The sequence below is a fragment of the Camponotus vicinus genome, unplaced genomic scaffold (genome assembly GCF_025532165.1).
Source record: "Camponotus vicinus isolate PSW18456_S1 unplaced genomic scaffold, iyCamVici1.0 SCAF_6, whole genome shotgun sequence".
NCBI classification, from domain to species: domain Eukaryota; kingdom Metazoa; phylum Arthropoda; class Insecta; order Hymenoptera; family Formicidae; genus Camponotus; species Camponotus vicinus.
This window is the reverse complement of record NW_028141978.1, coordinates 11,792,143-11,814,630: the sequence shown is the minus strand read 5'-3', so window position 1 is coordinate 11,814,630 and position 22,488 is coordinate 11,792,143. Positions and strand designations below refer to the sequence as shown.

The window sequence follows — 22,488 nt, the reverse complement described above, 5'->3', positions numbered from 1 at the left end:
CAAAAGAAAGAGAGATAGATCGTGGAAATTATCTTCCGCAGAAATAAACAATCAGGAAGGAGATTTTTGCAAAAACGTATTAACACGCACTTCTATTCCGCTCTATTTTGCGTGCATTGCACCGCGATAAAGGGACAATTAAACCATGAGAGGGAGGGAGAGTAGGCCATTTTATTTACACGTATATATGTTGTATAGCACCGGATTATCGAGCGGATGCGATTTTGTAACAAAAAGCGAGATCATCGAGCCGAATCGCCGATACTTTCGCACGAATTCAACTTGTCTCTCTTTCGCGATAATCAATGCGCATGCACGTGCGACACACGTGTAATTATCCTAGACGAGTGTTAAACAAAAATTCAAATAATTATTGGTAGCCGCACGCCAATTAACGTGACGCTCTGATTCGACTATGATTTATATCATGATGGCTGAATAAGTAATTGAACGTCATAATGGTGATAAATCTCGACTCGAGTTGGAAACATATGTAACAGTTGTCACATTTTGAAAATATTACATGTATAATCTAACATGTATAACTCTATCTTAATAATATTACATGGTAAGACTGTCATGATTAATGACAAGTTATTTTTATTTCCTATATTTTTATTCCTTAGATGTATAAAATTAAAATTAATTATCACATTATATAAATTAATTTGTAGCCGTTTTTATTTGTAATTTTTAATACCTGCTTTATAACTTAAAAAAAATTAATATGATAATTTAAGATGCACATAATTTTTTAGTAATTATATTTTCAATAATAATCGATTTTTATTCCTCATTTTATAAAGTATGATTAATGTATTATAATTGGATATATTATATGAATTTTTAAAAAATATATCCTCTCTAATTTCCACGATGTTGCACGAAAAGATGAAATAGATTTAATTTTATTAATCATTTTGTACTCTTTTCTTCTAGATAAGATAAAAATTAGATTGTTACATTATCTTTAAGAAAATTCAAGTGTTTAGCAATAATCGCGAAGGATATACTTAATTTGGCATATTCACAAAATTGTATAATATTGCATAGATTTTTTTCTTTAAAGGGATTCTTATGACTTCTTGGCTAAAACCTTTAATGAATGAGACTGTGAGCCATGATTTTATCTGTGTCTTATCTCTCTTTCTCTTTATATATCATTACATATTGTATATCACATGATAAATAAGCTTGATGTCTTATTAGTCAGCACGTAATTATATCTTTGAAAGCAATATAATCAGGTATCTAAAGAATAAATATATCTAAAGAATATTTCTGGCACACAATGTTATGTCTGCAGGAGTGCATATTGACATCTAAAAGAGATACAAACATATGCGATATATGAATGTGTAAAATATTACCGAATTCCCACTCAGCGCATCTAGAAATTGCCGAATCATTTTGAATAATAGACCAAATTGCACATTAAATCACTGTCTTACACACTTTATACACACCACACACATTCGTCTCACATTATGCATGAAAAAATGTCTGTCTTTTCCACACCCATTAAATTATCATCGATGCGGATTCACACATCACTACAGACGCAAGAGAAATCAAATTTAATTTTTTCCATATTTTTTAAAAAATCGTCTTCAAGTAAATGAAAACATCAAGAAAAAAAGATATGTGTCGTCGAATCCGTATGAACCGTTATAGCGCGATTTTCTGAGCGTAACATCGGGAATCGTTCGCCGATTTGTCAGAAACAATATGTTTGACACAAATTCGAGCAGGTGAGAAACGTGCGAAATATTATGTCCTGGCAAGCGTAAATTTCGTGCCGTTTTACCGACACTGCGACACCTGAGGAAGCTCGACCGAAGACTGGCGGAATTCGAACGGCAAGATAAGAATTAAGTCGCTTGCGATAAGCTAAAAAATATCTAGCGGTAACGTGCACTCGCAAGCGTGTGTAACGAGACGTCTACTCGATTATGGAAAATCTAACATTGTACACAACAATCATGTCACGACACGAGCATCATTTATCAAGACTAGATTATCGCTTTCAAGTATTTATAATTTATTCAAGTGATATATTTTTCGTAACTTCTATTTCGCACCGAACAGAGATTTTAATTTATCCCAAGATCCTTGCACTATAAAAATAATATAATAAAAAGATAATAATCAGAATCCTTTTTCATTAATAATTTTCTCATTATTAATAATCTCGATTATCGTGTTTTCAAATATCTCTTGGTGATATATTTTTCACGACTTCTATTTCGCATCGTGAACAGAGATTTCGATTTATCCTAAGATCTTTGCGCCAAGATAATAATCACATTTTATTTATAATTTTCTCATTGATATAAATAATCTTCATCAAAGATAGATATTTAATCAAGCGTTACGAAAACGTATAATAATCCGAAATTCGATATTTATTATAGCGTTCCTACATTATTGGAATATCGGTTCTATTTTTGACACCTAAGAAACCCCTTTTCGACACCGATCGTCCCGATCGTCGCGCGCGACCGCGAGCGTTATTGGTCCCGCGAAAAACACGGCGGTTTCGTGTAGCAGGATTTTTAACCGCCGCGGATACCACAACACCAGGCGATCGGAAGGCCATACGTCCGTATACATGCGTACCTTGCGAAGGTTCATCGAACCTCGGGCGCACGTACCGGGTTCTCTCGACCAATAATAAAGATGCACGCCCGGTACGTAACTACGCTCTGTACATACGTGCATAAGTACTACCCTGCATCCGTACCCTCTTTCTCTTTCTCTCTCTGTCTCTCTCGCTGTAGAATACTCGAAGCGTATACGGGGTGTCTCGAATTCACCGCGTCTTCGATCAAAAAATCGAGATCAGGAAAGAAAAAATTAATTTGATATATCATTTATCATTAATTATTTCTCTCGATCTTAAAAAAATTAATTTGCCTTTGATACGTCATTCATCATCGTTTAATTATTTCTCTCTTAATTAACTATTAATTTTATCGTAAATATAGCCACTTATTGTTGATGGGAGTGAAAATGATATTGTAGTATTAAAGTATAATTATACCTGAATCGTGATGCGAGTGATCTAAAATTTATTATACGAACGTAAATCGAATTATTTTCGGATTTAACCTGTTATTCGTACGGAATGGAATTTTCTGAATCGCTGCATTCTCGGCACGGCTTTTCGAAACCAGAATCGTATCATTCTCGAACCGTTATATTCTCGGATCACGGATTCTAGGTTGCACAACATCCCGGGACTGTTACATCCTTGCAATTCTCGTATCGCGAATTGCGGCATCTCCGGACTCCTCGCGTCCTTGGAATATCGATCTTATCAATTCCCGTTTCCCTCGATCTTTCTTTCAGATTTCGATTCAAGGATCAATTTCAGTAATAGACATACGCACATATTTAATGATAGAGATTGTATATAAGTAACATATTCGCGTAAACTCTTCCCTAATATATAACATAAAGATATTAACATATGGTTTTCATGATATTCCAGATTGCTCAAAGACAATTAAATATTATTAGAATTTTATTCTAACGCTAAAACTTCGAAAATTTTTTTGGGAAATAATTTTTACTGCAATTATTGCTATCAATCTTACGACTTTACCTACGTTATAATTGGTAATTTGCAAACGAAAAAATTTGCAATTCTCGAAACATAAATGAATGATCGTGGAAATGGATTTTCCTCGGGAAATTCCTGTGCGACACCCCGTATACGACATGTACTGCCTACTTAGTGGCGACCGCGTCGCGTGTTTCTCTCAACGACACGAGCGCGGGAATTGGAATTCCTACGGAACGGATCATTGCCTCTCAATGACGATCCGTTCATGATCCCGAAAAAATTGATAGACGTGGAGCCCGAAGTAAGTGCCAAAAAAGTACCGCTGTACATCGCGGTACAATAATAACGGGATGAGTAAATATTATCGTACACTTGCTGATATTTATGATGTTATATATGCTTTATGATCATTCGCGATAATGCAATAAAAATTAAAACCATTTTAATTATGATATCATCGATATCGCGCGCTACGAAAGAGAATTGTCAATATCTGCAGAACTTTAGGATGAATATTATTATTTCATCGTTTTGTGATACATTTATTTTTCATTCTTTTTTTCTCGTAAAATGAAAATATGGAAAATAGGTGAAAGATTGCATAGATCAAAATTAAGGACCTAAAATCCCAAAAATTAAAAAATTGCAGTGGTTCATAAAATGAAGATAATAGAATTTTGAAAATTAGACGATTCAAGAAAAATATCGAAATGTAGGAAAATTCGGGAAAATTTAGAACCTAAAATAATGTAAAAATTCAGAGCATATCTGAGGCGAAAAATGTTATTCAAGAAAATTTCGCGTAATAATTTTTCCGAACGTGCGCTAAAAAACAATTCGCGTTATATCGAACGAAACCGTCGGAGATGCATCAGAGATAATGGTTATTGCTCGCGTTATCAATAATGACACGAGTCAACGTCGTCGCTCAACGTTTTTCGCTTTTAGCCGCAGGGCGTGGCGGCGATAGGTCTTTTGCCTACACTTTGCCTACACTTTGCCGGCAACAGCGGCAATAACAACGAGACGCGTGTTACGCTGGCTCTACATCGTGCATGAGACACGTGAAAGAAATGGTTCTCCTCGAGCATTTTCTCGTTTCGTTGGATATACATTCGATTGATACTATTTTTATCGTAATATCAAAAAATGATAAGTATGCATATAAGCAAAAAAGTGAATATAAAACCAAATACATTTATATTTATATGATGGAAACATATAGTAAAAGAAAATCTAAAATTTTTTCGTTTTTTTCATATAAATTCCTAATAAAATAATTTATTAATAATTCATTATTGAAACATCTTCAATCTAAACGCCCTATTTCACAGATGTGTCTTATATTTCTATTATTATTCTGATTCTATTTATTGCGTTTTCCTACTCTTCGCTTTACTAGAATGATTTTCATGATAGCGTGAAAGAAGCTTTAGAACCGCACATGTGGGTCGTGCACGATTCTAAAGTTGCCTTCAGCTGCGAGCCACGCTTCTCACTCATATGAGCGAATCGCTAATCTTTATCGTCTTCAACGAGTTGTCTTCGTTCTCAAAATTATTTCACGCGACAGGTGCGCGCGTTTATTATAAAAGCGGAGCATACGCGCCGCTAGATTTCGCATCCCGAAGATTCGTCGCGTCGAACCAGGACACAGATCGTCGCGCGAGTGCATCGGCACGTGTCGCGAGCGATGACACGTGACGAGTTCGATCCCGCGAACGACGATATCTCGCTACGCGCGGCGGATCGCGTGACTATGTATGGAGAGACAGCCGAGGTGCGTTTTGCAGCGAGGATGTCGATGAATTTTTTACAGAAATTGAAATATAAATGGCCGATTTGGCTGTATAAAGCGTACGCCGTGTATCAGAATTGTAAATGTCAAAATGCACAAGATTCGTTTTACCGATTTAAGTGTTTTTCGCACATGCAACATTTTGGCAAGCTTTACGTATTTTCCATAAGTGCAAATATTTTAAATATTTAAATATTTTAAATTATGCGGTAAACAACGAATTTTTTCATATATACGTACAGGGTGTCCCAGGTATCGTCCGTCAAAAAAAAACCATAAGTAGAGCTCGCTAAACTGAACTAAAAAGTCCTATACCATTTTGCAAACAACCACGTAAAATTTCGAGATATTAATTTAAAAAAATAGGCTAAGAAGCGCGCAATTGGCGTGATTAGGCAGTCGGCCATTTTAGCGAGGACGATGCGAAGTGATCGGATCGTATTTTTATGACATTTCCACGCGGTTTTGTAAGAAATTTTAATCACTTTCCAGTCAAATAATTATTTTTCAAATAAGGACCATATTGATTTTTAAATGTTAAAAATGGTTTTTATTTGAAAAATAATTATTTGACTAGAAAGTAATTAAAATTTCTTACAAAACCGCGTAGAAATGTCATAAAAATATGATCCGATCACTCCGCACTGTCCTCGCTAAAATGGCCGACTGCCTAATCACGCCAATTGCGCTCTTATTACCCAATCTTTTTTAATTAATATCTCGAAATTTTACGTGGTTGTTTGCAAAATGGTATAGGACTTTTTAGTTCAGTTTAGCGAGCTCTACTTATGGTTTTTTTTTTACGGACGATACCTGGGACACCCTGTATATCACATATAAATACACACACACTTATATAAAATAAAATATGAGTGATGTATTTTTCATTCTTAAAAATATTTTGTTAATTAAAAGAAATTAATATTGGATTTATCAAGGTACACGAGATTAAATTTAAATACGCTTTGATGTAACAGATAGGACAGTAATGTTTACTTCTTCGTTACCACAGTATTACACTTGTACCGTTACGTGCATTCGAAGGAAAATTATAAAATGAATGACGAAGCTGTGACCCCGGCCTTTAAATTTAATATCTTTTTATTTTATCGACTTCACAAATGCATTATATTATAATTGAACACAAAACAAAAACATGATATTAATTTTAATTCCGTATTGTGTATATTTTTTTTGTTTTATCGTTATAAACTAATTTTATAAATCTCCGTAGAAACCTTATCATAAGGACTTAAGCGTTATTCACATATATGTGTACGTTGCTAATTAAGCTTTATTACGCCAACGGGATCGCGGAAGCTCTACTATTCGATACCTTATCGCATCATGCGGTTCTTAATCCAATTTACGTCTCTCGTCGGGATCGAGACGATTCCCTTCGCTCGACGTAAACAAAAAAAACAGACACACACATACGCACTGCTACTTGGAGGAAATAGTCGGTTCGTAAGATCTCGATCCCGATTTTTAGACGTTCATCGTACGACATGCGTCGTCGTCGGCATGCAAATCGCGGAAATCGACGTGAGAGGAATCGCGTGAGGGGCGCACCTGTACATAGGTATCTTCAATTCTTTCGTTTCCCGCGAACGCCAGCAGCCTGTTGTTCGAAGAGGAAAGACGAGATCGAAGATCGGCAAAAATCCGCGCGATAAATCGCGGATCCTTTCGCGAGGAGACGCGCCGAGACGCGTCCGATTCGGCAGTTCAATGCGAACTGACCACGTCTCATTGCCATACCATGCTCCATTCCATTCCGCCACCGTTCCTTTCGGTCTTATTCCACGAGTATCTCTCTCTCCCTTTTTCCCTCTTACGAAGTGACTCCCTACTCGTGGTCCTTTTCGCGCTCTCAATCACTCGGACTTTCGTCGTGCCTGCTGCACAGCGGGTACTCGATCATTATCATCGCGATGCGTTTCGCTGGCAATTAATTAATTAATTAATTAATTAATTGTAAGGATAATTGCCGGGATATTCGGCGGAAAGGAAGGCACGTATTTCCAATCGAGAGAATAAAGTGTTTCATGAAACAAGGCGAATCGTATCCTATCAATTTACTATATGTGGACTAATCATATCTTATTAAAAATGAGAGATGTGATGTATATTATACATGACGTAATTTTTTTATTTGCCAAAGGATCAAAAAAAATTTTAATTAAATTAACACAATATATTTTTTATTTTAATTAAATTTTAATTAAATTAACACATTATATTTTTTATTTGCATCATGTATAATATTCATCAGAATACATTAGAATCTTCTGATATAACATGTAGCTTTCAGAAGTTTCTATATGTAAGTTTGTATATGTAGCTTTCTAATTTTTCAAATATACATATGTACATTTCTCGTACAAAAAATATTGTAAATCAAGCCTATCAAGCCTATCTAGCCTCTTTCTCAACGCACACATTTCTGTCAAATTATACCCGCATTCCGCCAAATTACGATCTAGTGTTCCAAGAGCAACGCTTCCGTCATCATTGCCCCTCGAGATGACCGATGATACATCATTTAATCAGCGTTGATGAATGTTATGAGAAATTGCCGCCGTTTAAGTAGCATTTGGACAATTTCACAAATTTTACACAGGGTATATAAACTTAAATATCTCATTTTTTTCGCGAAACTTAAAACAAGAATTCCAAGAACTTAACCCTTCTAATAGCGCAAACTATGACAATTTCTTATGGAACCGAGTGGAGTCGTAATTTTTCATGCGATCTTGGCCACGTTAAGTAGGTGGCTCTCTAAATCTCATTGCTGTTAATTTCATTTGCTAGATTGTTTGCCGGCTCGCGCGTTTGCATTCTTTGTTTTTTTTTTTTTTTTTTTTACGCGTCGCAACGCTGAACAGTCCTCTCTCGCCCGCCTGTCTGTCTGTCGCGCTCCAAATACCTGTTCGGCTCTACCCACCTGCCGTGATTATGGCTCGTGGCGTCCCACGTAAATCTAAGCGCGAATCGCGATGGGGGAACTTCGCGCTACCGTCGTGAGAATCCATTTTTCTGCTCGTTGCAATCTCCTTCCGGCTGCCCTCGATCAGTATCCTACATGCAAGAAATTGCACAGCTTGTTTTTTTTCTTTATGGATGACCGAAAAAGGCACACTGCCTCTTTTCTATTACATTCCAGATGGCTTAAAAATTTTTCTATCGTTACAAGAAATCCTGCGAATTAATAGAAAAAATGTAATATGATAAGATAGAATAAATAAAAAAGTAGATAATAATAGATCATTTTTAAGCCATATGCATATGAATGTTGCCAGAAAGAGTTTTAAAATATTTTCAAGAGTCCTTCAATTTTAATTGCACTTTAATAAGAGATGTTCGAATATAATCTCTTATTACACGATAATATTATAGTGAAAATTCGCTTTGATAATATTGCTTGCTAAAAAAAATACAAAAATATCAATTTGCATCTATAATTTTGTAATCATTAGAAAAAAATAATACATTTAATTATAATAATCTCTGTATATTCTACTATAAAAAATGAATTTAATTATTAAATATAAGATGTATATTTTTTCTAATTGAAAAAATGGCACAATTACATGGAAAATAAATCTAAATTTCATACTCCACGTAATAGATAATATCGATTCGCACGTGATAAATGACAACATCAATCGCTGTGTCATTAACGATCCCGGTAGAGATCGCGATCTGTTGATCATACGATTGTCACAACCTATCGACTTCACGTGTACTCACGGAGTTGCTCACGCGACACCACAGAGACGCTGTTGATCATCGCAGAATCAAAGATCGCGTTAGTGCTTGCTTTATAACGGCGATCGTATCGACAGGAACGAACGAACGCGGAACCACATGCGTCGCGAACGACAGTTCGCGCGAGACTGCCGGCCCGATGACGACGCATCGTCTTTAGCATTTGGCTTGGATGGGTAAAATGGACGAATGGATGGGTAAATGGGTAGACAGATTAATGGATAGACGCGTCCTCGCGACCGTAATTTTCGACATTTTAACATCAAGTATCTCTAAATGCGCGATTTTCAATTCTCTTCGTACGATTTCCCTTGACTTAAAATTTACTTAAAGCTGGCTGAAGATATTTCTAATCTCTTCCTAAGAATAAAAAAAGTATTTCTGTGTGAATTTTTTATTTTTCCATCGGATAAACGCGCCAATTTTATAAAAATATATATATATTTCTCTAGCAGACGGAATTTTGAGACTGAAATATATAAAGCGATGTAAAGTAAAAGTCTTTAGGTTTAGGTTTAAGTTTTAAGTTTTTAAGTTTTTAAGTTTTTAAGTTTGCAATATTTTAAGTTTTAAGTTTTAAGTTTTAGAGCTTTTGAATTTATGAGTTTTTGAGTTTTTCTTTTTAAGCTTTTAAGTTTTTTTTGTTTTTAGTTTTTAGTTTTGGTTTTATGTTCTCAAATTTTAGGAGTTTAAAAGTTAAAGTGTAGGAAAGAAAGAAAAGTTTAAGTTTAAGTTTGTTTCATGATTTCAAGATTTTAAGGATTTAAAGATTTAAAGATACAAAGGAATAAAGACTGAGTTTAGAGTGTATAGTTTAATAGTATGATAATATGGAATAAAATAAAATGAAAATAAAATGAATATGAATATAAATATAAGTATAAGTATAAATACTGTAAAGATTGATGTATTGAACAGGAAGTCTATCCTAAGCCGAAAGGCAAGGATTAATGGAAAATAAATAAATAATAATAATAATATATATATTTCTCTAGAAATGTATAACGTCAAGATATAAAATTATATATTTCTTTCTTATATTTTTAAAATTGATTCTACTCTGTAACAATTTTTATGTACAATTAATTAATTGAGCAAATGGTGCGCAAGTGCGATCGTTCGTTTGTTGATTATATTCTTGCCAAAGTGCAGTTAGACCTCCGCGTTGCATGACATAATGCGCATTTCTGGACTAGGCCGTGACATTGCATAACGAAAAGCATTAAATGCGTATCGTGATACGCAAGTAACGCGAGCTACCGACGCATCGGATAATAACATACATAGTGGTACACATTACGTCTCGTCATAATTACAGACCTTATACGAGCGGCCATGCATGCTTTATGTATGTGTCTATTAATTTTGTGCTTTTTAACGTGACGCAGCTCGATAGCAAACAAAGAGATAATAAACACGAAAAGAATAATCTTCTCTCTCAATTTAAAAATAATTCAATTATTTATAATCGATTAATCGAATCGCAAAGAACAATAAAAAATTCATATATTGTAATTTAATAATTTTCTGCTGATTCGCAATCGATTCTTTCTCAACTTAAATTTAAAATACCAAGACACATTCTGTGGGACGCAATAAAGATGCAAAATCCTAATATTCTAAATTAAAACATAACTTTGACGTCATAAAAATTTTATTCCCTCACGTTTAATAACTGAAATATTCAACTTTTTAACTCGTCACGTTTAATAACTGAGATATTCAATGCTGCAGAAAATGTTTTTAGAGAACACTGACTAATAAATTGATTGACAAGTTTATACCAATTATCATGATACAACATCCTGTGCCCATAAATGTTAATTTTATTAAAAAACATTATCAATGCTGCTTGAAACTAGATAAATATACTTTATTTCCGAAATCAAATTCATCGAAAATTCGTGCCATCTTTATTTATATTTGCCAAAATCAATAATTTCCGCAAAAATTGATGGATGCGGAAACGAACGAGGCAGAATGTCAAGGGAAACAAATAGAGCGTTTTGAGGTAGCACGTACTTCTTCACTAATGTGTGCGTGTATGTCGTCAGAAATGCAGTCATTTAAGAGCGACCAAGATAAATAGATAGAGGGAGAAGGAGAAGAGAAGAAAAGCAGGAGAAGGAGAAGACTGATAGAGACGAGGAGGGCCTCGTCGTCGTCGGCAATGAGCGAGAGACCTTGACGGCTCGAAGAGCGCTACCATTTTCGCAGGGCGTAGTAGCGAATTGACGCAGGTGTGGACTGACCGCACGGTATCATAGGTCACGAAAAGGACACGCGAAAACGAAGGATGTGTATTTTTTAACGGGGAAAAAAAAATTGGAGTTTGATCGCAAGATTCGATCTTAAATTCGATTCGTAGAAAAATTTGTAAGATTCGTCAAAATTCGACCATAAATTCGCATTTAGCTACTCGACTAAATCGACCCCGAGTGTCTTTCAATACGTAGAGAATTATTTTTCTAGTTAATTATTTTCTATAAAACGTAATGCAATTTTTTTAGCAGTTTTTATGTGACTTTCCGGAAGTGACAAAATTGACAATGATTCTTTGTGGATGATTTATTAGAGTGATTAGATGATTTATTGTGTATGTATGTAGCACTTTTAACGAGGGTAAGGAAAAAACGATGTGTGCTCACATTTTTCATTTTATCAGCATAAAATAATTGATTCAAAAAAATGATTATATTGGACTTATATAAATATATAAATAAACATATTTTTAAATAAATCTTGAAGAGAAATATACGGAAGATTTTCAGGAATCTATATTTTTCTACCTATTGCGAGCAGAAATTGAATTCAATTTTGGGCCACCCCCGCGAATTGTGCGTCATCCTGTAACACGCGTATAGTTTTATGCCAAACTAGAGCGCGCCGTGCTAAAGATAGGTCGTTGCAGGCAGGAATCGGTGTGCATCCACTACCGGCACAGGGAACAAGGGCGACCTTGGCCTTACGAGCTTATATAACGAGGAAGCAGCTGATTCACAGCTCAGTCGTTTCGATCTATCGACGCGACGTGACTTGTCAGACAAATCGCATTTTCAGTGATTTCTCTCTCGTAGTACGACTCCATCGATCTTTATATCGATTCCAATATGAAATGCCTTTCGAGCACTCTCCGCGAGGCTAAAATGCATTAGTGCGTCTTGCCAACTCGTTTGTTTCAAACACAGAAATACCTAAAGTTAAATATTTCTTCGCGTGCAAATCGGTTAGTTAGAAGTGCTTTTCGCACTCGATTTTCTCTATTCCTCCCGGCAGAAATAATATTCGAGACTTAGAACTGATTTTATTTAGTCGGAAGTTTCCGACGTAGTGGAAACGTGACCGAGAGAAAATGCGAGCGATAAAAAGAGCGATCGGGAAAATAGATGCCATTAAAGGAGCGCGCGCACCGCTTCGACCGATCGAACGACCGCCGACCGCGGTGGAGGGGTCGTCGCCGCGGAAAATCAACTCTCTTCTTGGCAGAAACGGAATGGCCAGCCCACGGGTGGCAGTGTCGCCGGCGGCACGATAGATCGCGAGACTCTTCCGCTTTTTTGACAGATGCGAGCGTCAGTGCCGCGTGACGCGTCGAGTGAGAAAATCGATACTGTTTACGACAGACATTCGCGGTGAGTCCGAAACGCAAATTACGAAGGCGGTATTTCGCATATCGATTCTTCGGAGATGGATGTTACGATTTGCGCGAATATATTTAACAATAAATTTCTTTCATTTTTTAGACTTTACTTTAGAATCTTTCATTATGTTTCGTCTAAAGTCCTTTTTTTAATAATTATTGTTGTGGGTTAAATGAGATTTTGCGATCTTTGATGAATTACGTACATGATGCAGGAATGATAATGAACGTTAAATTTAAAAAAAAAGAATTGAAAAGATACTTGAAAACAGAAGGAATCGTGATTTCCTATTAATTGTGTGTTAAAAAACAAGGTTTAATCAATTCTCTCGACCTTGGTTTTCTTCGTTATGGTCATGCATAAGAGACTCACATCTGCTATGCAGACTGAGCTATTAGATATGCGAAAAATCTAACTCTTTTTAGTACGCTACAAACATCGTTAATGTCAAGTTCGCTAGATAAAATATCCCGAGCTACGCATAAAGTACTGATAAAAGTCGGATTATATCAAAACAAGTTTGAGGATACACACATGAAACGCAATGGATTGCGACACGACGAAAATTTGGCATTAGCCACGTGCACGACGCACTTTTAACACATTAGATTTATTCTCTGACTGTGACATCATCGCGAAATTCGTTATAATCGGTGCGAATAAATTTAGCTTATAATAATTTATTTACTTGTCATTTATTCTATTATTTTATGCGTATTAGAAATATTTTTTTTCCGCATTTTAATATCGAAATTAACATTTCTTACTTTTTTAGGATTAAAAAGATTTCGGCGAACATAAAAACGACCGGACAAAATTACGCAGTACGAGTTTCCAGGTAAAGGGATATTTATTATTTCGATATATTATTTCGATATTACTAAAATATTGAAACTTTACTTTTCTGAGTATATGTGCGTGCGTGTATCAATTATTAAACAATGTATAATAAGTTATGTTAAATGATTATAATTTTAAAATGTATATTATTAGTTTATTTAATAATATAAATATAACCAAATAATTTATATAAGCATTATCAATTTATCAATTTATTTAATTTAACGAGAAATGTGTTTTTGAAGTTTCAAATATTATTACATTTCATTACATTAGTTTTATTTTCACATTTATTCTTTTATATATAATTTTCACTTATATCTTAATTAGTTTATATATTAATTAATTGCTATTTACACGTTTATTTTTATGTATAAAACGTATCGGTTTGAATATAATTTTGCGACTCGATACCATACTAACGATAAATTCTTTCAGGTGACCTAGTGACACTGTGACACGAGGAAGGATGTTCAATTCGATATTGCTGCTTTGGGCGTTGGTCGGTCTAATTGGCCGAGTGCACGGCAAATGCAGCTTAGCCCCGATCGCCGACAACGAACGGTCGATCGCCTACGTGTGTATCCACGGCGACCTGAGCGATCTGGATGAACTGTCCGACGAGACCGAGTGGATCGAGTTCTCGGTGTCGCGCTTCTACGCGATCCCTAACGACGCGTTTCTCCGATTCCCGAATCTCCGTCGCTTGTCGTTCTACAATTGTCACGTGAACGTCATCGAACCCGCCGCGTTTCGCGGCCTGCATCGACTCGACTGGCTGACATTCCACGGCACGAGGATCCACGCGGCGAGAGCCGCGTGGTTTCGCCACCTACCGAATCTCAGGCGATTGATCTTGGATAGGTAATCATTCCTTGCAATTTAATATTATTAGGTAAAGCCAGACCGAGGATGGCATTCGAATATGGGAATAAACAAATTAATTTCATAAAAAAATCCACCATATACAGGGTAGGCCATTTTAATCTACGCACTGAAATATCTCAAAATCCATAAGTTTAAGACAAAAATGTTTCAGACAAAAGTTGTATGGCTTCGAGGAGGCCATAAGAGGGTACCATTGGTTTGACCTTGAAGAGTTATTTGAAAGTCACATGAAGGTCACCTTCAATTTCTTAAATGGAACCCCCTATTTTTTATTGCATATTCTTGTAGCTTATCTCGAGAGCTTTCCAAAACACTATAATAAAATATGTTTCCCTTAAGTACTTATTGAGTTATAAGGCTTGAAATCATTTCTTAATTTTACATAAACCGTAAAATATTTTGTAAAATATTCATTTTTCGATTATCTTACCTTAATACTTTTATGTACAAAATAATGAGAGGAATCATTTGGTGTAAAGAAAACACATAGTTGTTTCAAAGAAAAAATATGTAATTTGCAATTAACAATTACATATTTTTTCTTAAAAATAACTATGTGTTTTCTTTACACCAATTGATTCCTCTCATTATTTTGTACATAAAAGTGTTAAGGTGAGGTAATTGAAAAATGAATATTTTACAAGATATTTTACGGTTTAGGTAAAATTAAGAAACGATTTCAAGCCTCATAACTTGGAAAGTACTTAATGAAAACTAACTTAATTATAGTGTTTTGGAAAGCTCTCGAGATAAGCTACAAGAATATGCAATAAAAAATAGGGAGTTCCATTTAAGAAATTGACGGTGACCTTCACGTGACCTTCAAATAACTCTTCAACGTCAAACCAATGGTACCCTCTTATGGCCCCCTCGAAACCATACAACTTTTGTCTAAAACATTTTTGTCTTAAACTTATGGATTTTGAGATATTTCAGTGCGTAGATTAAAATGGCCTACCCTGTATATGTACAAGTAGAGAAGGTGTTGAATATTTTATTATTCTTATCAATCAGATTTTTTTGCAATGTTTTTTGCCTATAATATTCGATTGCCACGTTCAATTGATATAAATCGTCATCGTTGGCCTTTCGAGAAACGTACGTTATATTTATCAAATTCGAGAACACCGTAAATCGAGGGCAGCTGCAGCGACTTATGTAAAGCGTCTTACAGTGTGTTATATATTCGATAATGTCGATGACCCAGTTACTCGCCGTACCATTGCACACGTGACGTCACCCGCTATCCGAATATCAACGATTAGAAAATAATTAGGATTAGTAGAACTTGTGGAATTAAGATTACGCCTACGCACGTCTTGGATTACATCATAAGCTCAGCATCGATCGCGTTACTCTCAGACTCTCAATTATTAGAAACCTTTTGGATTTTTTTTTAATTCTAACATCCTCGAATATTTGAGATTTTAAATTTCGGATTTTTAGCGCAAGGACTTAGATCTTGGAATTCCTGCATCTTGATGTGCCATTGTGTCTTTCCATTTTTTTATTAATTTCGAGATTCTGAAAAATAAATACATTCAGTACATGCAGTACATAAAGCACATTCGCATTCTCATTTCAGATGTGGTTTGGTGCACATCGAGCCCGATGTTTTCCGTACATTACCGCGAGTGGAGACTCTAGACCTGCGCGATAATGACCTCGATTGTCTCTCGGTGGAGGAGCTGTCGCATCTGACGATGCTCAGGACCGTGCGCATCGATGGCAACCCGTGGTTATGCGAGTGTCGACTGAGAATGGAGAAGTTTTTCCACGACAGATCGATCGTTCAGGAGATCGAATGCAGAGTTCGACCGAAGATTTGCACCGTGTACAAAATTCCGCAATGCATGACGCAGATCGATATCCCGCTCCCATCTCCAATGATAACCATCGAGCCGATAAGCAGTCACGAGGTGAGATAATCTACTTTATATTTACAATGGTATTTCTAGTAATGTGACAATTTGAATTGTTATTCTCTTTTATTCTTCTCCTTTCTTATACTTAAGAAATTTTTTTATATACAAATTAACATATTAATTTATATATTAATTAATATTATTCCAGCCAACTTTTGTGATTAAAGCAAATTTAAATTGTTTACGCAGTAAATATTGCAAATTTAAAATTTTTGCATTATAGCATGAGAGAAAGAGAGAGAGAGAGAGAGAGAGAGAGAGAGAGAGAGAAAGATAAACTGCAAACTTGTTGATGAATGCATTTTTTTATTAATGCGCACAAACAGATCAAATTGTAAATATGTAGATATAGTCGTACTCTGGATATAATATCTGTATTGAAAATAAGGCAATATGTGGTTAGAATCAAGTTGCGTTGTTTTAAATATCGTGTTTCAGGGAGTCGAGAATAAAACAGAAACTCTTCGATCGTAATTGCGTACCTAATAATATCGCACAATGATCATCTTTATTACTGTGATTTCTATCACCTAAAAAGGCAGTTTATCATACATATCGCGAAAGAAAGTTCAATGCGTGACGATAGTTAATTAAGATTGCAATTGCGCGTCTAATGACCGTATAATATTGTTACTCTGTGCTTTAATTATTGATATTATCTTATACGTGAAAGTAAGTTTGACGCATACATTGCAGTTATTGAAAAATATCAGCACAACGTAACATAGATGATGAAAAATTATCGATAATATTTAATTAGAAACATGAATATCGTTTCATAAAAAAGTGGATTCATCAAGATTATATTGCAATCATTATATATGATGTAAAAATTATATATGTTTCAATTCTTTTTTCTTTTGTACTTTAAATCATTTTTGTTGATTTAAAAAATAACTGCCATTTTTAAAATTCCAAAAATTTGAATTTGCTGTCAAAAAAATATTGTAGATATTTCATAAAACAGGAGTGAAAATTCGCATTTGATACATACAATAATGATCCAATGGCTAGTTTCAAGACAAATAAGATTATAATTTCCCATGATTTTCAATAACTTTCCATGGTATTAATATGTTAATTAAGCTAATATAATTTTTCACTTTCTTTCTCCTTCCTTCCCTTTTCTTTTTCACCTCTTTCTTCTGTGAATTACATCATTATTATGTATCACGAGTATTTTTTCTCTCTCTCTCTCTCTCCCTTCTTTCCTCTGGAACGCTATCCTAAAACGTCTAAAAAAATAATTATTCGCTCCTCCTCTCACGAGGAAAAATTATAATGAGCTCACCTTATCGGAGGACGAAATCGCGCTCTCAGCAGCGCGAACCCTCGGATATCTTCGAGCATTGTTATCTTCTTTGGACGGTTCCTTTCGAACACCAGCAGCGACACGTTGGTTCGCTCCACGATCGCCGAAAATGACACGCGACATATAATCGATGCACTGATACACGCGCGAGTAGGAGAATGTTTATTCTATCACTCGATGCACTTTGCATCCGTTCCAAGAAAAATCAAGATGCGCGACGTATGGCGGGAGCGCGAATCACGCGATCGGCGACGCGGTTATTACTACTGTGCGTCACCTCCCCCCTCACTTTTCAGCCGGTTATCAGCCGGCACGCGATTTCCCTTGTGCCGCCGACAACTGTCACGACGAATCACAACACGAATCCGACACGCAATTACGTAACGCACCGAAAATTACACTGGTATTACGCGGAAATGCAAACCCCTTCGTTTTGTCGGACGTGAGGGAAGCACGGAAATGTTTATCGCTCGATTCGAACGCGAAGATTCGGTGCGACCGGTCACGTGACCCGCGAAGCCGTCGCTGATTGGCTCACGAATTGCGCGCGTCGCTGATTGGCTCACGAATTGCGCGCGACGCGCGATCTATGTGCAATCTATAATACGAATCACATTAAAAACATCCGCGCATCAACAAGATTATCGCGTTATCTTCCATCTTCGTAATAAATCTATTGCCGATTATCGTCGATAATTGAAACTCGAAAGTCCGTCAATAATGGGAGAGCAGAGTTTAAGCGCCAGAGTATCTGACAATCGGAGAATGACAGTTGATAAAAGAAAAACGAGCTTGCCTCACGTCATGTCACATTCGCAAATCAATCTTCAGAATCTCAGGTATCTTATGTTTCTCACTTGTCTTCACAGGAACGTCCCGGTAACCGCTTCCAGACGAGCGCGCTGACGTCGCTGGACCGCCTCCCGGACACGACTACTTGGCTGGAGATCACGGGGTTGGAGATCGATCGTATACCCGCGTACGCGTTCTTTCGCTTCGGCAACAGCCTCCGCGGCCTGGAACTTCGCGATTGCTCGATCGGCGCGATCGAGCCGGGCGCGTTTGCCGGTCTACATCAGCTGCAACGGCTGACGCTCGTCGGCAACCGGCTGCCCGCCGTCGCCGCTCATTGGTTCGACGATCTCGTCGCGCTGCGCCGATTGGTGCTCGCCCGCAACGGCATCACGCGCGTCGAGACAGGCGCGTTACGTCCGTTGGCTGGCAGTCTGCGCCATCTCGACGTGCGATACAATCGACTGCGCTGCCTGTCGGTTAACGAGCTGGCGTACCTGGAGCACCTTGAGCGTCTCGACGCCGTCGGTAATCCGTGGTACTGCGAGTGCCGCAGGAATCTGCAAAAGTTCCTTATCGATCATAACGTGGGATTCGAGATTACCGATAGGTGCTACGAGGAGGACGAAGTCATCGTCGAGCCGACCGATGGGGAGCAGCAGCCAGACGTAAGTGGCGATTTGATCATGTTCTCCGAGAGAAAATGCAAAATATTTTTCGCAAGTTTTATTTCAAGAGAAAAAAAATAGCGCAGCATAAAAAATGTTGCCGAAAGTAATATGCAAACAGTAATGTGTAAAGGTAAAACTTCTTCTTAGAAATTATTTAATTTTTCTATGAACTCTTTCTCTTTAAAAAAAGTTTATATGATTCATAATCGAGTAGAAAAAATCCTTAATATTTGATAACCAAAGTTAATTATTTTTATTTTAATTTCTTCATTTTTTATGTATGATACATACAATATATTCCCTTTTGATCTATCTTTTATATTTATTATATTTTTTTAATAAAAATAGCTACTAGAAAAATTTTTTCAAAAAATCCTATAATTTTATTTCATACTAAAAAGTAGTAAAATGAAAATAAAATTCTAGAGATGACTTGTTAAACATTCTTTTAATACAAAATATTTCTTTTTAGATCGAGACAACTACCGGCCAGGTGCGCTGGATCTCCTTCGATCAAACTCTGTATGACAAAAATATAACCGTAGTAAGACCGACGGTCGAGATACACACGGAGAAACCGCCGTTTCACAGAGGTACTTGCATGCAAGACAGGATGCAAACATCGCGGCAAGTTTTTACTTGCAGCGGTATTATTTCGCTGAAGGAATTGGACGTTATACCTCATTCGGCCCACACTATCCGCATCACCCTCTCGACCCTGAAGACGATCCCGACTCGAGCGTTCGCCCGCTTCGACGGCTGGCTGTCCAGGCTGGAATTACGCGACTGCGATATCGAAACGATCGAGTATCGCGCCTTCATCGATTTGTACAACTTAAACTACCTGTCGTTGCATAACAATCAATTGAAATCGGTGACATCCGAAGCGTTGGAAGGCCTGACGAATCTGCGACACTTGGATCTCTCGCGAAATCACATTTACCGAATCACCAACGAAGTGTTTGATATATTGCCGCGATTGTATAGCCTCGACATCTCCGAGAACAACATGAACTGCTTCGGCGTGGAACATATGGCACATAAGGTGCCGCATCTACATTCTTTCAAGGTGTCGGGCAATCCGTGGAGTTGCCTGTGCGGTTCCAAGCTGGTCAGTTTCTTGGATTCCCGCGGGATACCGTACAACCGTGAGACTCTGATCAATGCGGATGATTGTTATATCACGGGAATGCCTGGAATCCCACCCACAACGACGGTGACCACCTCGAAAACGACCACGACCGAGCCACCCTCGATAGATATTTACGACGAGAAAATTCAGGGTTCTTGCACCAAACTTCTCGATTCCGCGCAACCGCGGTATCGTTGCGTCGGCGGCAATCTGTCATTGCTGAAGAGTATACCGCACAATGCTGTCGCCATCGAGTTCCACGAGGGACATCTTCCTCGTCTTCCAGTCGGCTCTCTTTACAATTTTCGAAAATTGCAGGAACTCATCATCAGGAACAGCGACCTCAGGACAATCGAGCCCGGCGCTTTCAGGGGTCTAGACTCCCTAGAGCGGCTCACCATCCAGGATAATCCATTGACGTCGATCGAGGCGGAGTGGTTCAACATAGAGCATCTCGAGCGATTGGATTTGCGCGGTAACTCGATCCGCTACATCGCACCAGGCGCCTTCCATTACTTGCACAAACTTGTCTACTTGAATCTCGAGGGCAACGATCTGCAGTGCATCTTCACCAGCGATTTGCAAAGCATGCAGCATCTGCACATCGTCGAATTCGCCGGCAATCCGCTCAAGTGGCGTTGCCGCATGGATCTGGAGCAGTTTCTCGAAACGCGGAAGATCAAGTTCGTCCGGGTGGAGAATTCGTGCGAGGGTAAGGAGATCATGAGGAACCTTCTGTACGAGAATCGGACCGCCGAGCCTCTAGAATGTCCACCTGGCTGCTCGTCGGCGAACAAAATCGAGCGGGAAAAGAGTTTGACATTGTTTATAACGTTTACATTATTCTTCGCAATAATGAATGCATTAACTCCTTTCGCGTAAAGGTAAGAATTTTAAGTGTAGTAAAATGGCCTTCGAAATATATTAGAGTCCTCCGATTTATGGCGATTATTTTCACCATAATATTCCGCAATCTTTTTTAAACTCGTACTGATGCAACATACTTAGAAGAAAATTAGTTTGCAATATTTATTGATAGTTTTTTTATACGAAAAGAGATAAATAGTAAAATAATTAAATCTTCAAGATTTCGTAAAGTACAGTTAAAAATATAATGTAAAAATGAATTATGGAATAATTAATTTTTCATCACAATAAAAAGAGTGATTAAAGACTTTTTTAAATTAATTTATATTTGTTATTTATATTTGTTATTTACAAATGTGGCTATTTATATCTAGAAGATATTTATCTAATAATAAAGAAACATATTCGATCATATTCTGCCATAAATTGAAAATTACGCGTTGAGTAATTTATCAAACCAAGAAATGTTTTGATAATATATGCACATGGAATGAAGAAGTTGGCGATTGATAAAGTTTCTTGAAAGGAAAGTATTTTTACAAGAAAGTAGAGAGAGATAGAAATGTGGTATTGTTAATGTTGTCAATGCAATGTGTTCATACATGAAAACGCTTAAACTAATAAATATATATATTTATTTAATGCGCGAATGCACATATATTTAAATTTAATCTTTTTAGAATCTCTTTAATATTGTATATTGGATATAATACCGTACGTAGGATAACGCTTCTCGATCTCTAGTTAGATTGTTAGATTGCTTAGACTGTTAATACTTTTTTGTCGCATATGACGCGGTTTGATTGGAATTGTTGTTATTAAATGCATCACGATGAGAATATATAATATAAAACATCAATTTAATTATTGCTGAAATTATTGCCGAAAGGGACCACCCATACATGACCATCTCTTAAAGGTGAAAAAAAAAGTTACATGTTATGCAAAGTTTATACATCAACGTGAACGTAAAACATTCACGTGCCATAAAGATGCGTGTTAATGCGACGTTAAGATATTTCTTACTTGTGTTCATTTTATTATGAAAAGAAAATAATTGTATATATAATATATTTATTGTGAGAATTGTGTAACGATGAGCTATTTGCTACTAAAATACAAGAAGTATTAATAAAAACTTATTTTGTGCAATTGTGATTATTTATTTTATTAATTATTTTTTATTATCGCATTTACATGATTTGATTTATTTTAATATATTATAATAAGAAAAATTATAATATATAAGTATTAGATATAATCATGTAAATTCACTTCATATA

At 36.5% G+C, this 22,488-nt stretch overlaps 2 protein-coding genes across 7 annotated transcripts in view; one reads left to right on the top strand and one right to left on the bottom strand.

Moving 5' to 3' along the window:
• The window catches only part of LOC145973527 (cytospin-A), a 51,118-nt gene extending 32,330 nt beyond the window's left edge, over positions 1-18,788 (bottom strand). Inside the window, exons 1-2 of one of the 4 annotated variants that reach the window (XM_083102994.1) lie at positions 9,120-9,275; positions 8,314-8,447 (exon numbers count right to left, since the gene is read on the bottom strand). Coding sequence is in view for 3 of the 4 variants with exons in the window: in XM_083102991.1 (XP_082959117.1) it covers positions 17,723-17,866 (144 nt within the window). In the remaining variant the exon portion in view is untranslated. Of the gene's footprint in view, positions 1-1,370; positions 1,828-8,313; positions 8,448-9,119; positions 9,276-17,722 lie in introns of those variants that run through there. The other 3 variants (XM_083102991.1, XM_083102997.1, XM_083102993.1) reach the window with 3 other exon arrangements.
• LOC145973528 (uncharacterized) lies at positions 11,367-22,357 on the top strand. Of its 3 annotated transcripts, XM_083102999.1 has the most exons (7): positions 11,367-11,513; positions 11,648-11,759; positions 13,554-13,616; positions 14,057-14,482; positions 16,092-16,425; positions 18,613-19,203; positions 19,679-22,357. In XM_083102999.1, exons 4-7 carry the CDS (start codon positions 14,088-14,090, stop codon positions 21,218-21,220), a joined length of 2,862 nt encoding a protein of 953 aa, XP_082959125.1. In that variant the 5' UTR covers positions 11,367-11,513; positions 11,648-11,759; positions 13,554-13,616; positions 14,057-14,087; the 3' UTR covers positions 21,221-22,357. The 3 variants fall into 3 exon arrangements, with proteins under 3 accessions (XP_082959125.1, XP_082959126.1, XP_082959124.1); XM_083103000.1 differs by lacking the exons at positions 11,367-11,513; positions 11,648-11,759 and adding an exon at positions 12,129-12,363; XM_083102998.1 differs by lacking the exons at positions 11,367-11,513; positions 11,648-11,759 and adding an exon at positions 12,130-12,769.
• Positions 22,358-22,488: the final 131 nt, after the last annotated feature.